Genomic DNA, 14,017 nt, shown 5'->3' with positions numbered 1-14,017 from the left:
TGACTTTTTAATTTTTCTTGGAATTCTCTCTCCCTTCACTGCCCACCCCACCAACAAAACATTATATATCAGTGAAATAATGACCCAGCAATATTAAAATCATGCTAAATACTGGGTTGTTGGGAAAGTCATGGTGCATTTCTGGATAGAAAAACATAGAAAAATACATCATGACTTTCCCAATGACTTAATAGAAAACAAAGATGCAGTATCCCAGGTCTCCCAACATAAATATTTCATTCTGTAGTAACTATTTTTTTTTTTTTTAAGTTTTGCCACAGTGCACATGTGCTCACCAGAGAGTAAAAGAGAGGGAGAAAGAAAGAGGGTTGGAAAGTGAGAAATCACCCCCCCAGAGGGGATGGGCACCCCACAACCCCCCTCTTCCATCCTCCTCTTGGGATCTTGAGCATGCATGCACACGTGCCTGGTGTGATTTTCAAGCCACCAGATCTGGGACTCAAAGTGGACAGTCAGTCATATGGGATCGAACCGCCTCAGTTTCCACACCACCTGCTGATCCTGTATTTACTACTTTTCTAAGTCTACGCAGATACATTTATTTTTCACATTTGTAATGATAGGCCTTCTCCTACCACTTACGAGTATATTATGATATCCTGTCCCCATCTTGTTACAGACTCACGTGTTCAATGCTTACACAGTATGTTATCTGAAAATGATTATAACTGCCACTATATAAATATCTGAGTGTGTATCTTATCTATTTTTGCAATGTCAGGGCCAGCTGCTATCCTGGTAGTTGGATCACACGGTGAGGTAAAATTCGGCATGGTTATTTACTATCTGGTGATTCTGAGCAGGACAGTCAGTTTCTGGCTTCCTAACCTGTGAAACAGGGATAGTAACAGTGCCTATTTCAGTGACTGTTACCGTGAACAGAAAGTCCACAGACAGCTCAATGTATGTCAGTGGTTGTCATTATTATTATGACAACAGGAAGAGATTAAATTTTTGACTCATGACTTCTCTTCTTGCTTTTGAATTACTAGAAGATAAAGTCTCAGGAGAGGGACTTCTGATTCCGGAGTCACACACATTGTTAGGAACTGGCCCATTCTGCGCAGGATTTCACTCTGAGATTTAAGGAGCTGGCCAGGGTTGCTGCCTTGGCCTCTCAGAGGATAAAGAAACAGTTAAAGACGAAGTCAGTGATAAATACCTTTTAGGAAATTGTTTCATAGTAACATTCCACATCTTCCACCCAAAATCCTTGTGTCTTAATAAAATCTTACTTAGCTATTTATTGTTCCTTACTGGCAAAACCTGAGAGTTAAAGGGTTTCACTGTTGATGTGATGGGCTTCCTGTGGGCTTGTGTGACCCAAGGTGACAACCATGACCCAAATAAGATCCATGAGAAGCCTGGCATAGTCCTCCAAGCATCTGGAGCTGAAAACACAGGCATAACTCAAGTTGTGGGTCCCAATAACTTTTTTTTTAAAGAATGATTTATAATTATTATTATTTTAATTTTCTATAGGGTATATGCGCTCACCAGAGAGAGAGAAAGCAAGCCTCCAGGTCTTGGACACAAACCGTGATTGGCCACATGGGAGTCCAGTGGCTCAACCACCATGTCACCTGCTGGCCCCCAGGCACTTTTTACAGCTAGACTTCCCCTCTTTAGTGGAGAATGTGATTTGGATGCACAAGACAGCCCTCACCCCACTGGCCCTCGAGACTATCCCAGCACTTTTGCTTTCCTGGCAGATTCCTCCTAAGAGTGTAGCCATCGATGGGCACCTCACGGGCGTGCGTTCAGGCACTGTCCTGGTGTACACTCTGGGCGAGGAGACAGGAGCAGATAGAGCCCCAAAGGTAAGACCGCATAGTCCTCAAGGTACCAGGAGCATGTGTCTTTGAGTGTGTCCTTTGTCCTAGAGCTGCCAAAATATTCTGTTTTTTTTTACAGAGTAACAACACATAAAACAAGTATTAGAGATTCAACACGGGTAATAAAAACCTCTGAGAAATTTCCAGGCTTTTTACTAGAGCCGTAATTTTCCCTCTAAACATTACCCTTTCTGCCTCCTGGCATAGGGCAGTGCCCTAATAATATCACTAAACACAGAGAGTTACGAAATGTGGGTAAGAGTGTCTTGCAAGCCCTGCTGGGCATATCCCCAACCTGAAAAGTCAGAGTAACACAGAGAGCAGATGTAAGACAAGCCGAAGTCTTTGGACAGAGCCTGCCAGCAGTTACACACACGTCACTGGCGTTCCTTCATGACACAGATGAAGCTCTGAGCAATGCGGCAGAATGACACCAGCACAACACTGGGAGTCGAGCAAGCACTTGCATACACATGACTAGACACTTTTTTTTTTTTAAACTCTCTGCCCTTAGCACACAGAGACTCATTCAGACTCCATTAATGTCATGGAGAAGTCCGGGAAGAGAGATGGGCAACCACGTTGTTTCCTGCAACACCAACACACTGTTTGTCCTTGCGGGTGGGGGAGTGTGTCTGGGCCAGCAGGGTGCCTGAGCTGTTTTCAGCTCTAGGAGAGTTCCAGCTAACATGCCATGTGTTCTCAGAGACTGTGCTTGCTGTCAGGAAGGCGCTGGAAGGGCATTTCAGACAAAGCCCTGAAACACTGTCACATGTTAGTGCCTTTGCCTGGAGCACACCTCCCAATGTGGACACCAGTTTTGCACAGCTAAAACTCCCCACCCCTTGCTCTCAACATTTGCTGGGTAGAACACCACCACTGCACTGTTTCTCCATAGTGCAATTTTTATCAAGCAAGTATGAGATCATTTGTTCAGAATCTCCATGGGATTCTCTTAGATTGGCATATAGTGTGGCTACGGGGATGAGTTGGGGATCTTCCAAGCAAATCTGACTTAGGACAAACCTGCAAGCACCAAAAGCACGGTAAATCCAAATAAAAAACAATGTTCCAACATTTTCAGGAAAAAATGAGGAACTGAGTAATGAAAGATGGAATAAAAGGTCTATGAGCAGGTTTTTTTTTTGTTTGTTTTTTTCAAGAAACTATAGATATACTTAAAGCAGCATCTGCTATAAGAAAAGATAAAGCCTCTTCTCTTTTAGACTCATGCTTTTTGTGTCTGATGTTACCATATTTTAAAAACCTTTCAGGAAACAGACTGCATTAAAAAACTGTGATGTGGGGGAACCAGCAGCTAGCGTAATGGCTATGTCGCTGGACTCCCACGTAGTTAACCACGGTTCACGTTCGGACCAGGTGGCTTAGAACTCATGCCGGGCGTGTGTGCGTGCGTGCCCAAGATCCCGAGAGAAGAATGGAGGAGAAGGGATTGCAGTGTGACCATCCCCCTGGGGGGTGATTTCTCGCTTTCTGTCTCTATGTCTCTCTCTGTCTGTCTGGCGAGTGCACGTGCCCTATAGCAAAAACCTCTCAAAAAAAAAAACAAAGAAAACAAAACAAAAAAAACAACTGTGATGTGGCACATCAAATTTTTACAGAACTATAAACATGTGATACTTTATGCACCATGCCCCAGGCCAGGGTGGGGTATGGCTGGCCTGGGGCAATGCAGCCATGTCACCTGAGTATGAAGAGTATATTAGCAGGAGGGACAGTGGGGTAGAGATGACAAGTCCCACGTAGCTGACCTCCTTCTGCATAGCTATCTAGGGACTTCCTTCAGAATGTTAGAGGTAAGAGAAGTTCACTATTCAGGTTGTTCATTTTCAGAAAGTGTCTTGAGGACTGTGTCTAATGTGGGCTTCTTTTCTGTACTTGGCTCCAATGTCACGAGCAAACTGCCAGCTGTGCAAGAATTCGTCCTCTGACAAGAACCATCCTGGGTAATTCTGCTTATGCCAGTGAAACAACTTGCGTCATTAAATAAACCATGCTCTGACTGCATTTATGAACTGCTGTGTCTGTCTAGCAATGAGCCCCTACATTATTTAAACATTAAAGTGGAGGCCAATTCAACTGACCGTGGTGTGTATGTGTGTATGTGTGTATATATATATATATATATATTTATTTCTCTGGTCCTATTGATGACAATTATATGAACTCTATGTAATTTGTGCTATGGAATAGTCATTGAGGTAACATGAAACAAGTGAGTGGAGCCTAATAAACAGACTGGTATTCAAAGGTAATTCTCATGTTATGTGCACAAGGAAAGAAAAAGCAAGTCCAGAAGAACTGAAACCTTTTCCAAATTCTTTGTGGGTTCTCAAGTCTATTGGGGGCTTATTCTGGGGGAGAGCTGAATTCACAACAGCATGCTTTCTGGTCCTGCACTGTCCATTTCAAACCCATCCGTAAAGGCAGTTGAGCATCACTTGCATGGAAAAAGTGCACCCAAAAGGGCCCTCAAAATAGTCTGGATTACTGGGATGAGTGCTACATGAAAAATGCTCTTACAGCCATTGGGTAACTTCTGCTGGTACAGAGGGGTGGTGTATGTCTCCTGTGCCTAGCACAAAATTAAAAGTACAACACAGCTCCTGGCCCCAAAGAACTTATAATCTAGTTGGCAACCAAGACTGATAGGCAGGAGAGATCACTAACATTCAAATATGGTGCAAAATTAAGTACTGGTCCATAACAGAGAACACTTTGCAACATCATAACCTCTGCACTGATGCCGTCAGTGTTGGAGGGAGTCCCCCATTTCCTGTGGCCTGTTTGTCACTTGACACAACTTGGAAGAAACTATGCTCTACTAGCTGCTGAGGGATCAAGGACCCTGCAATCATTTACACATGGTTTGGGAGTCAGGCTTTTTTCTTTCCCTTGATGGGTATGACTAATAAATAGTCTGGGAACCCACATCAAAGAAAACAGTTAATGATACCATTATATCCTTTGGGAAAAAAAGGAACCTCAGCTATGACATCTATTTCATTCTGAGAAATGGAAGATTTTATCTTGGACTGTTACAACATCAAAACGGATGTTTTTCCTTTTCAAACTCTTCTTGTAGCATGTAAGAATGAGCTGATGAAGAAAGAGGTCGCAAGTAGGTGGATGAATGGCCCTTCATGAGGACGACGGCTCGGGGTCCTTACTATGAAAAGGGTGACAAAGAAATGCCAGCTGGGCACGGGTGTTCAACTTAGACGGTCTGACAGCGGAGGGCTTACAGAGGCACCTGTGTATGAAATTTCTGCCTCATTTTTAATTGGGTGCAAGTTAAAAATTTCCCCTTTTCTTTCTTTCAGCTCAAGTCTTGTTGATGGGAAAACAAAGCTGATTTAAAAAGCAGAAAAGAAGTTCTTTAATGATTGGGTTGTCAGAAAAATCATGACGTATTTTTCTATGTGTTTCCATGCAAAAATGCATCATGACTTTCCTGATGTCCTAATAGGTTGAGTTATTTGGAGCAATGCATTTCCAGGTCTTACATTTTCTGCTCCAAATGTGTGCCTGCGGGCAGCTCAGCTTCAGACATCGTCACAGAAACGGTGTTGTCAGGTTTCAGTATTACAAGATCAAGTGCAGCCTGTGGTACTGCACATACAAATGAGTTTCTCTAGAAGATGAAACTCAACTGGACACAGAAAATTAAAGTGAATCCCTAATCGCAATCATCAGTCACCCAGTTACGATGGAACCTTGGAGCTGGAGCACAATGAATACTGAACGCTAGTGTCCCAGGCACAGCCTTGGAGAAGCTGTGTACTTCAATGACTTTGCCCGGAACTAATCTAACTTCAAAACACCTCAGTGCTTTCTTGCTTTCTCTTGTGTGAAAGCTGGAGTAAATACTCTATATGACCTCTGTGCTCACTTTCTAGAGGTCAGGCCTGACTTATTTTGTGTAATATTTAGTAAGGTTCAACTCACTAAATTTATTTATTTCAGTAAAATGTTTTTGCATATAAAAGGGTGGGAACAGTGGTGACGCAGTGATACGTGATGCTCTTTGATGCTGACCAAGAGTCACATCCAGAGACTTCCTGAGGTATGCTGGGCAAAGCGTGTGCCCACAATCTGGGGCTAGCTGAGGCTGGGGGTGGAGTGCAGATTCAAGACACTACTGGGGTGCTATCCCTCTCTCTCTGTCTCTCTCATTCATGGAAGAAATTAATACATAAACTTAAAAAAAAATGGTGAGGTACCTGGCTACTGTATGGGTAAAGCCCATGTTTGGTCAAATGGGCACTCTGTTATTCTTCTGGGTTTTGCTGCAGCTGCTCACTTGAGAGATTCCTCCCTCCCCCAGAGATGAGCACCAGCACCTGCCCCCCTCCCCCAGGAGGAGTATTTGGGAGAAATCTTTCTGACATGGCTAATCTACTTGAGAGATGCTGACAAATAGGTGGCCAGAATGTACAGTTAAAGGCTAACTCCAGACCAGTACCCAACACTAAATGGACCCTAATTTGAACCCTAGGACACAATTAAGTGGTAGCAGGACAATGGGGCTATTAGTTGGAATAAACTTAAGGATGATAAAGACTTGCCAATCTGGGATACACACTGGGGATCAAGAACCGCGGATGTACTATATCAGCTAAAGAAAGAAAGCTAAAATTACAGGAGAGAAAGATGGAGGAGAATGAATCTGGCTACTTCTCTGTCCTCATTTTAACAGTTTCAGTATCTACCCTTACAGCAAGGTGGTATGGTATCTGAATGTTGAAACTTTCTCCTTGCTGTCAGGTAGCATGTTAGTGACTGGTGGGCAAATTAGAAGACATCGCTATTTCCCCTGACCCATGTTAGCTTGTAAGGAAGTAGTACTAGCTTGGTATTACAGAGTGACAAAATTTACTACCAACTCTTATTGCTCAGTACCATTCAAGCACTGTGTTAGAGAAAATGATTTTTGTTTTCAAGGAGCTTCCAGTTTAGCATCATTGGCATGTGTAAATACGTTGAGCGCTATGACACAGGTGTCTATCCTCAGGAGGCTCTGCCAACACAGTGGAACCCATCTGGATCAGAGGGAAAAGGCATGGCTTGAACACAACAGAGTCTTAAAGGTGAGGAGAAGGTAATCAGGTTACAGGAAACCAATGGGGTCCAAGCACTGTAAACCACAAGAGAAAAAGCACAGGAAATGATGCCCAGTGGTGTGTTAGGCTTGCCACTTGTAGCTCACTTGTAGTGTTGGGAGAGGGTAGACAGGAAGGCAGAACACAGAGACTAGAGCTGAAGAAGCAGGCAATGGGCCCAGGAACCTCAGGCCTTCAATGCCATTCCAGGGATCTCAGATCTTTTTTTTCTAACTTGGGAGGGTGATTTCAAGTAGTAAGGTGATACAGAGAGATACATTTTATCTAACTCTTATTGGCTGCAGTCTGAGAGAATACCTGAGACAGGCGAGTAGATCAGTCAGGCAAACTAGGAAGCCGCTGTGATAGTCCAGGTGAGAGATGACATTTATTCTAATTTTACATACAGGAGAAGCTCAGGTTACACTAGGCAGTGGTAGGAGGAACGGAAGAGAGAAGATCCTAGAAATAATAGGTAAGAAAAATGGAAGGGACTTGAAAGATTATTTGTATCCCTCGATGAAGGGCAGAAATGATGGGGAGAGTTCAGCCCTAGGTTTTGGGCAAAGGTGCCTAGCTGAATACCAGTTCCACTAACTGAGGTTAGGAAAAGGAGAGGAGGAGCAGGGTTACATGGGAAGGGGAACTAGGTTAATTTTGGAGAAGGATGAAAATCAGCTGATTGAGGCACCCCAAAACTTGGGAAAAGCCAGGAAGAGATAAATGTCTTTTAAGAGTCATCTGAATATAAGTCGTAGTTATAAATCTATTAGCACAATGAACCAAAAATGGAAATCTGGGAAATGGCAGAAAAAATTAAGAGTAGATAAGTAAAACAAGTCCATAAAGGAGAAAGAATTAACATAAGATGGAAAGAAAATACAGATGAGTGTAACATCCTTTGTGTCAAGGATGAGTGAGGAACCAGCAACATCAAACACAGCAGAGAGATGATGGCATGAGAGGAGATGGGAAACTCTCTAGATTGGATAATTGGGAGGTAAAATTAGGTTAAATTTTATGTCTCCTATTCCCACCAAAACAAAACAAACAAAGTCAGAGTCCTAAATCCAGTCCCTCAGAATGTGACACGTGACTTTATTTAGATACAGTCTTCCAAGTTAAAATGAGGTCATGAGGGTGGGCCTTATCCGATATGCCTGGGTGTCCTTATAAGAAGGGGATATTTGGACATACACAGATGCACATAGAGGGAAGATGACTGGAAAGACACAAGGAGACAGCCATCTGCAGCCAAGGAGAGAGGCCTGGAAACAATCTTTCTCTCGGTTCTCAGAAGGAAACAACCACGCCAGCCGCCATCTTGGCCTTCTTGCCTCCAGAACTCTGAGACACTAAGCTGCTGTTGTTCAAGCCACTCAGGTGCTTTGTTACAGCCGCCGTAGCAGACTCATGCAGTAAGTTCACTGAGCGGGATTTCAATGGCATGCGAGGGGAACACATCGGACTGGGAGGCAGCAGAGGTGTGACTAAAAAGGGGACATGTGGGCTACACTTTCAACAGCGTACATGGGATGAGCTGGGGAGGAACAGAGTGCTTAGTTTAATTCTATTTCAAGAATGCAAATTCTCGATTGGGCTTGAACAATCTCAAATACAAATGGATATCGTTTTCTAGAAAAGTATTTATTTCCATTTTTAAATGCATTGACATATAGTCATTTGTATTCCTGTTCATTGAATCCTGTGATTTAAAAAATCTCTATTGTGGTTAGTTCACAATTTTTGTTCTTGGTTTTATTTATGCATTTTCTCCCACTTTCTCCCCAATTAGTTTTGTCAGAGGTCTGCTATTTTATTAACTGAAAATAAGAATATTTGGTTTTGTTGACAAAATATAAATAAATAAAAGTTAAAGATGAGAGACAGAAATGATAGGAGTGGGTGGGAAAAACTGGCAGAGAAAGGTCATAATGGGATGAGGACAGCTTTGAAACCCTTGTCTTCGAGATTCTGAAAATAAGAGGTGAGACTTGGCGTGAGTGCAGGCTGGGAGGAAGCAGGAAGTTGTAGCATTTCTACCTGGTGATCTCTATTTTATTCATCGAGGCAGAGCTGAAGTGTTCTGCCTACGGTAGGGAGAAAGGCTGGGCAAGGAAATGATCAGGCTGGTGAAAATTGAGAACTACTCCAGGGGAGGGCGAGGAAGCTCAGAGAGGCCAGGATAAGAGGTGCTGAGGGTTTGGTCAAGATGCGGACATTTAATCTGCCACTGTATCAATCTTTAGTTGTTCGAATGTAACCAGAGCAGTGAAAGTGGATTGCTATAGAATTAATCCAGGTTCAGCACTTGCCAGGCAGTTGTGACCAAGGGATGGGATACAAGAAAACTTAGGATGCCATTAAGGGACTGGTTTTGGGGCCAGCCAGTGGCATGGTGGTGAAGGTGGCTGTGACCCACATGGCCATCTGTGAGGATCTAGACCTGGATCTGGTAGCTTGAGAAATGCACTGGGTGTATATGCGTGCTGTGCCCAAAGTCCTGAGAGGAGAGTGGAGAAGGGATTGTGGTGTGGTCATCCAACTCTGGAGGGTGATTTCTCACTTTCCCTCTATTTCTCCCACTCTCTCGGTCTCTCCAGAGAGCACATACACTCTATAGCAAAATTAAAAATTAAAAACTGGTTTTAATGTTTAAAAGTAGAGATCAGAGTAGGAAAGGATGGGAAACAGGTAAAGAAGGAAATAATCCATGGAAATGGGAAGATCCCTTTGTATTTCAGATCAGATTTTATGTAAGTGAATGTGACTTTGGAATGCAAAACCTGGAGAGAACTGAATTTTTAAGTATTATTTGTAGATCCAAAGAAATTTTAATGAATGAAATGAGAGCTTTTGGTTCTTGATGTAGAAGTCATTATGTGCTAAAACTATATAAAAGGCTACTAATGAAAATTTAGGCAAAAACTTACCAGAAACTCCTGGTGGTGTCTTAATGAATTTTCCATTGAAATGACCAATAACGGCTTCGCATTTTTCTGTTGATTCCATCCTGTTTATACATAAAAACAGAGCACTTATAAACATTAAGAAGTTTCTTAGTTTTCATTTTGTTCTGTGCATGTGGAAGCATTCTGATAGATTTTTCTGGATACAAATGAAGCCTACAAGAAATATGAATATGATAAAAAAAAAACATTTTAAAAAAATCTGTTGTTGTTTTTATCTAATGATTGCTTTTGTACTTCTATAGTAAAATGGTAATGGATAACCTAAACACATATTGAATCATAAAAGAAAAAATAAATCATATCCAGAGTGTTTAATACCAAGTACATGAAATGTGTAATTTTATTCCAATTGTTAGAACACTGAAAATCAATACCCAACAGCTGGGTTAGTCATGATACTGAACTACAAAACAAAAACAATTTAAAATCTAGTGTATTTACTACTTACTAGAATAATGATTATTTCAAAGATGATATTCCTTTTATGAATTCACAGAATGACAGAAGGTGATTTTTTCCTTTTTTTAATATCACTTCAGGTTTTGAATTAGCTTCATGAAATCATGTGTGTTGTCTGTCATCCTGGGCTTGGAGTAATTAAAGTCTGGAGGCTAACTTTACAACTTATTCTATCTCTACAGGTAGCTGAAAACATTCGAGAAACATTTCAGGGAGCTTTAATATCTCAGATTTATTTTTCCTCAGCATAGAATAATCTACTCACAATATGCTAGACTCCTAGACTGTCTAGAGTTACCCCTTACATTTAGTAGACGGTGATAGTTTAAAATAGCAACAGAAGTTCATTGGGTTCTTACTTTGGATACAGAAATGATACTACTCCATCTGCTCATTTAATCTGCCACTGTATCAATCTTTAGTTGTTCGAATGTAACCAGAGCAGTGAAAGTGGATTGCTATAGAATTAATCCAGGTTCAGCACTTGCCAGGCAGTTGTGACCAAGGGATGGGATACAAGAAAACTTAGGATGCCATTAAGGGACTGGTTTTGGGGCCAGCCAGTGGCATGGTGGTGAAGGTGGCTGTGACCCACATGGCCATCTGTGAGGATCTAGACCTGGATCTGGTAGCTTGAGAAATGCACTGGGTGTATATGCGTGCTGTGCCCAAAGTCCTGAGAGGAGAGTGGAGAAGGGATTGTGGTGTGGTCATCCAACTCTGGAGGGTGATTTCTCACTTTCCCTCTATTTCTCCCACTCTCTCGGTCTCTCCAGAGAGCACATACACTCTATAGCAAAATTAAAAATTAAAAACTGGTTTTAATGTTTAAAAGTAGAGATCAGAGTAGGAAAGGATGGGAAACAGGTAAAGAAGGAAATAATCCATGGAAATGGGAAGATCCCTTTGTATTTCAGATCAGATTTTATGTAAGTGAATGTGACTTTGGAATGCAAAACCTGGAGAGAACTGAATTTTTAAGTATTATTTGTAGATCCAAAGAAATTTTAATGAATGAAATGAGAGCTTTTGGTTCTTGATGTAGAAGTCATTATGTGCTAAAACTATATAAAAGGCTACTAATGAAAATTTAGGCAAAAACTTACCAGAAACTCCTGGTGGTGTCTTAATGAATTTTCCATTGAAATGACCAATAACGGCTTCGCATTTTTCTGTTGATTCCATCCTGTTTATACATAAAAACAGAGCACTTATAAACATTAAGAAGTTTCTTAGTTTTCATTTTGTTCTGTGCATGTGGAAGCATTCTGATAGATTTTTCTGGATACAAATGAAGCCTACAAGAAATATGAATATGATAAAAAAAAAACATTTTAAAAAAATCTGTTGTTGTTTTTATCTAATGATTGCTTTTGTACTTCTATAGTAAAATGGTAATGGATAACCTAAACACATATTGAATCATAAAAGAAAAAATAAATCATATCCAGAGTGTTTAATACCAAGTACATGAAATGTGTAATTTTATTCCAATTGTTAGAACACTGAAAATCAATACCCAACAGCTGGGTTAGTCATGATACTGAACTACAAAACAAAAACAATTTAAAATCTAGTGTATTTACTACTTACTAGAATAATGATTATTTCAAAGATGATATTCCTTTTATGAATTCACAGAATGACAGAAGGTGATTTTTTCCTTTTTTTAATATCACTTCAGGTTTTGAATTAGCTTCATGAAATCATGTGTGTTGTCTGTCATCCTGGGCTTGGAGTAATTAAAGTCTGGAGGCTAACTTTACAACTTATTCTATCTCTACAGGTAGCTGAAAACATTCGAGAAACATTTCAGGGAGCTTTAATATCTCAGATTTATTTTTCCTCAGCATAGAATAATCTACTCACAATATGCTAGACTCCTAGACTGTCTAGAGTTACCCCTTACATTTAGTAGACGGTGATAGTTTAAAATAGCAACAGAAGTTCATTGGGTTCTTACTTTGGATACAGAAATGATACTACTCCATCTGCTTTCAGAAAGCCCATGGGTGAGGAGATGATTCAGTGTCCCTCCTGGATTCTTTTCCCTGGCCATGTTGCCCACAGGGAGTCACTACTGGTAGGATATTTTAGTTGTATTACACTGCAAAATGGTCTGGTCTAACACAAAGAGCCATGGTTAGACTACAAACTAGAAAAACCAAGTATGAGGGGCCTTCAAAAAGTTTGTGGAAGATGGAATTGAAGTTTGAGTTTATTTAAATTTCAAAAACTTTTGAAATCCATGAATAATTTATTTTTATAATACACATTTTCAGGAACATTTTGAAGACTGCTTTCAATAGCCCTTGCTTTATTACTTGGCACGGAGAATACATAAGTCCATTTTTTGGCCTCAATTTGCTCATGTAAAATAAGACATAATAAATAATAATGCTTTGTTGCTATCACGCATCTGAGTGAAAGGGGCCTGTCACTGGTATACAAGAGCAAAATGGCAGCGGTATTTCCTCCAAAATCGAAGTCAATGCTTTACAACTGGTAGACATTTATTCATGATATTAATACATTCCTAAATTAAGTACCACATAAAACTAGCTTTTGTACATGGGCTTTCAGATTGGAACTTAACCAAAAATCAAATCTTTTTCTGTTTAGTAATTTCCTTTAGAAACCAGATTTATTACTATACTGATGTATCCTTTCTGGGGAAGAAGGAATAAAAAATTAGATAGAAGGGGTAAAGGTACTTTAGGTATATCTAAAACATTTCATTTCTTTAAAAAAAAAAGGAAGCCAAAATTTTGAAATATTAATATCCATTAAATTTTTTGTGGTTTAGGTAGATGTCATATCCTTGTTTTCTTTTGAATGTTGGAAATATTTCATTTAAAAGCCTAACTAGTTCACTTCATTGATGATGAATCAAATTTCCATTTCTGAGGGAAAAAAACGTTACCTATGGGATTTAGGAGACATCATTGTTTTGAAGAAGTTAATGGCATGCTGACCTAATAAATCCAAGCATTCAGGGCATATGTTCACAACTCTTGCTCATGTGATAGTTTCTTGCCATGAGGCATCAAATATTTAGTATTCTGAGGTTCAAGAATCTTAAGAACTTTAAAAGATTTGGAAAAATGCAAACCACTATTTACATGTGAATTAAGTTCATGGGGCAACCAGCTTGTATAACCTTGCCTTAAATTTTCTGTCTTTGGTCATATTTTGCTTTCCAGGATAACTCAGCTGAGCTGTCACTACTGACGTGATAAAGAAAGGCAGCAGTGCTTACCTAGCAAAGCCAACGCCACGACTTGTACCACTGGAGTCACGTAATATCCTTGTAGAAATGACTTGTCCAAATGGTTTGAGCATGTTTTCAAGCTCTTGTTCATCCATGGACAGTGGCAAATTAGAAATATACAGGTTGGTAGGGTCTTGTTCTTGTTGCTGAAACAGAACAGAGGATTATCCATTCATTTTCCAACAGAAGGTGGGTTTTTTTTTTTTTTTCCCACTAAAGGTTTTTGCCATTAGGCACATGGTTGCCAGAGAGAAACAGAGAGAGACAGACAGTGAGAGGAAAAGTGAGAAGTCATCCCCCAGAGAGAATGGCCATGCTGCAATCCCTTCTCTTCTC

At 40.5% G+C, this 14,017-nt stretch overlaps 1 protein-coding gene across 10 annotated transcripts in view; it reads right to left on the bottom strand.

Annotated features, from left to right (window-relative positions):
* RBMS1 (RNA binding motif single stranded interacting protein 1) overlaps nt 1-14,017 on the bottom strand; it is a 259,130-nt gene that overhangs the window by 21,201 nt on the left and 223,912 nt on the right. For all 10 annotated transcript variants that reach the window (XM_006160278.3, XM_027776517.1, XM_006160279.3 and 7 more), the window contains exons 5-6: nt 13,670-13,827; nt 11,517-11,596 (exon numbers count right to left, since the gene is read on the bottom strand). In XM_006160278.3, the coding sequence (XP_006160340.1) occupies nt 11,517-11,596; nt 13,670-13,827 (238 nt within the window). The remainder of the gene's footprint in view (nt 1-11,516; nt 11,597-13,669; nt 13,828-14,017) is intronic.

The sequence above is a fragment of the Tupaia chinensis genome, unplaced genomic scaffold (assembly GCF_000334495.1).
Source record: "Tupaia chinensis unplaced genomic scaffold, TupChi_1.0 Scaffold000674_2, whole genome shotgun sequence".
Lineage (NCBI taxonomy): Eukaryota > Metazoa > Chordata > Mammalia > Scandentia > Tupaiidae > Tupaia > Tupaia belangeri.
Note: the sequence above shows the minus strand (reverse complement) of the source record. Positions and strands in the feature narration are given on the sequence as shown.